At 38.8% G+C, this 2501-nt stretch overlaps 1 protein-coding gene across 1 annotated transcript in view; it reads left to right on the top strand.

Moving 5' to 3' along the window:
• Positions 1 to 2501, top strand: part of EPB41L2 (erythrocyte membrane protein band 4.1 like 2) — a 119710-nt gene that overhangs the window by 66655 nt on the left and 50554 nt on the right. Inside the window, exon 4 of the mRNA XM_042781850.1 lies at positions 1353 to 1395. Coding sequence (XP_042637784.1) covers positions 1353 to 1395 — 43 coding nt within the window. The remainder of the gene's footprint in view (positions 1 to 1352; positions 1396 to 2501) is intronic.

Below are 2501 nucleotides of genomic sequence, written 5' to 3'. Positions count from 1 at the left end.
AAGAAGAACAGGGCATCAGGATTGGAGGAAGGCTCATTAACAACCTGTGATATGCAGATGATACAACCTTGCTTGCTGAAAATGAACACTTGAAGCACTTAACTAAAGAAGATAAAAGACTTCAGTATAGATTACACCTCAACATAAAGAAAACGAAAATCCTCACAAGTGGACTGATAAGCAGCATCACGATAAGTGAAGAAAAGATTGAAATTGTCAGATTTCATGTTACTTGGTTCCACAATCAGCACCCACTGAAGCAGTAGTCAAGAAATCAGACACTGTATTACACTGGACAAATCTGCTGCAAAAGACCTCTTTAAAGTGCTGAAGAGCAAAGATGTCTCTTTGAAGACTAAGGTGTACCTAACCCAGGCATGGTGTTATCAGTTGCCTCATATATATATGTGAAAGCTGGACAATGAATAAGGAAGACCAAAGAAGAGTTGATGCTTTTGAGTTGTGATGTTGGCAAGGAATACTGAAAGTACCATGGACTGCCAGAAGAATAAACAAATCTGTCCTGGAAGAAGTGCAGCTGGAATGCTCCGTGGAAGCAAGAATGGCCAGACTTTGTCCCACCTCCTTTGGTCATGTTGTCAGAGGGACCATTCCCTGGAGAAGGATATCATGCTTGGTGAAGTGGAGGGTCAGTGAAAAGGGGGAAGGCCCTCAATGAGGTGGATCAACACAGTGGCTGCAAAGATGGGCTCAGGCATAGCATTGATTGTGAGGCTGGTGCAGGCACTGCTTCGTTCTGTTGTGCATAGGGTCACTATGAGTCGGAGCCAACTTGACGGCGCCTAACACCACCACCACCAATATGTTTTTTGCCAGTAGTTTCCCATTTACATTTTGTCTTTGATGAGTAAGGGCCACTTAGTTAGTGCCTGTGACTGAAATTTTATTTCGGTGTTCATGTGTCTGGTGTACTGTATATGCTCAGTAAATGATGCATAATCTTGGTGCATATTCAGGGATGGAAGTTCAGAGGTGGTTTGCTTCTGATTCTACCACAGAATAAAATCTATACGTAGGTGTATTATGTGCCAGAATTTGGATAAATGTTTGATTTTGGATTTAAGAGCAAGAGGCCCAGGAGACCAGTCTTAAAAGTATTCAAATATTTTATTTATAAAATATAACAGACACACACACACACACACATGCACACAGTTAAAAAATCAAAATTTAGCCTAGTGGAATGCTAATAGCTAGCAGAAATCTGCTTTGAATAGAACTATATTTAAATATATTTACATTTAAATAAGCATATGAGCTATAAACTCTTGATTTAGACTCTGGGATATGTTTTAAGAATAAATTAACTTTTTTCTCCCCCCTCTTTGCAGAACTGGCTGGATCCTGCAAAAGAAATAAAGAGACAACTGCGAAGTGAGTATATAAACAACCATGCTTTGGTGTTAATTTAATCTTTACATTTATTAATTTCCATCTTTAATAAAACTTAAAGAACTATAGACTAGAATAGTAACATAGAGGGTGATTCTTTTTATTTTGCATTTATGTCATATTGGAAGTTAAGAATACTAATCATTCTTCTACAGACTCATGACTATTTTGTACACGGCTTTGGAAACTCCTACTGGTGAGGAGATTCTAGTCTTACATTCCTAAATCACATTATCAACCACTGTGAAGTGACAGTTGTTTTTTTTTTTTTTTTCTTCTCCCCTGAGAAAAAAATGAAGAACTACTTTCCATGAAAGTTTTATTCTAGGTAGACCTATTACTATTGCTTGTTCTGTTTCATTTTAGAGATGTATAACTAATTAATAAGCGTATGTCTGACTCCAGAGATACATATACACTGTTTGGTAGATGTATAGGATTGAGGACTATAGGGGTGAAAAGCCTATAGAGTAACTTTTTCAGTTCTCTGAGGTCTCTACTTTCCCTGTCATTTTGTTCCACAGTCAAGGCCACTTTTTGTGTGCTCTGAGTGTGGCTTTGTGAGTAGGCTTGCTTGTCCCTTCCTCCCAGTTCTCCATTTGTTCTCCTTTGTAGAATACCAGCCAGTATCACTCAAGTGTTGCACTTTAACCAGGTTCAGTTCCCTCTGCAGGTTGCCTTGCCTCTGGCTGATGGTGTGATAATCTGTGCCAAGAACATTATCATCACAGAGAAATTTCTGATAGGGATCTAGACACTTGATTTACTTCAGGGTCTGTGAATGACTAAAGCAGAAAAGATGGGGAGCCCAAGAGCAGCTGGAATTTTTAGACAGGATGATAAACATGTGAAGGGTGGTAAATTCATAACAGCCCTTCTGCTGTTTGGGCTTTGGAGCTGTCCAGGGAGAAACCATATCCCTTTGTGCCCACCTGCAAAATGCCTTATGTACTGTTGATTTCATTTTCCTACTTATTATTCCTAGCATTAAGACACTGAGACAAATGTATACTTCTTCATCTGTTCCTTTCTGTTTCTCTCTCTTTCCCATTTTTCTTTCTCCTTGAGTTAAGAATCTTTTTGGTAGT

Source organism: Orycteropus afer, unplaced genomic scaffold (genome assembly GCF_000298275.1).
Source record: "Orycteropus afer afer isolate SDZICR_OR568_19922 unplaced genomic scaffold, OryAfe1.0 scaffold00182, whole genome shotgun sequence".
Taxonomy (NCBI): Eukaryota; Metazoa; Chordata; class Mammalia; order Tubulidentata; family Orycteropodidae; genus Orycteropus; species Orycteropus afer.
This window is presented reverse-complemented; position numbering and strand designations above follow the sequence as displayed.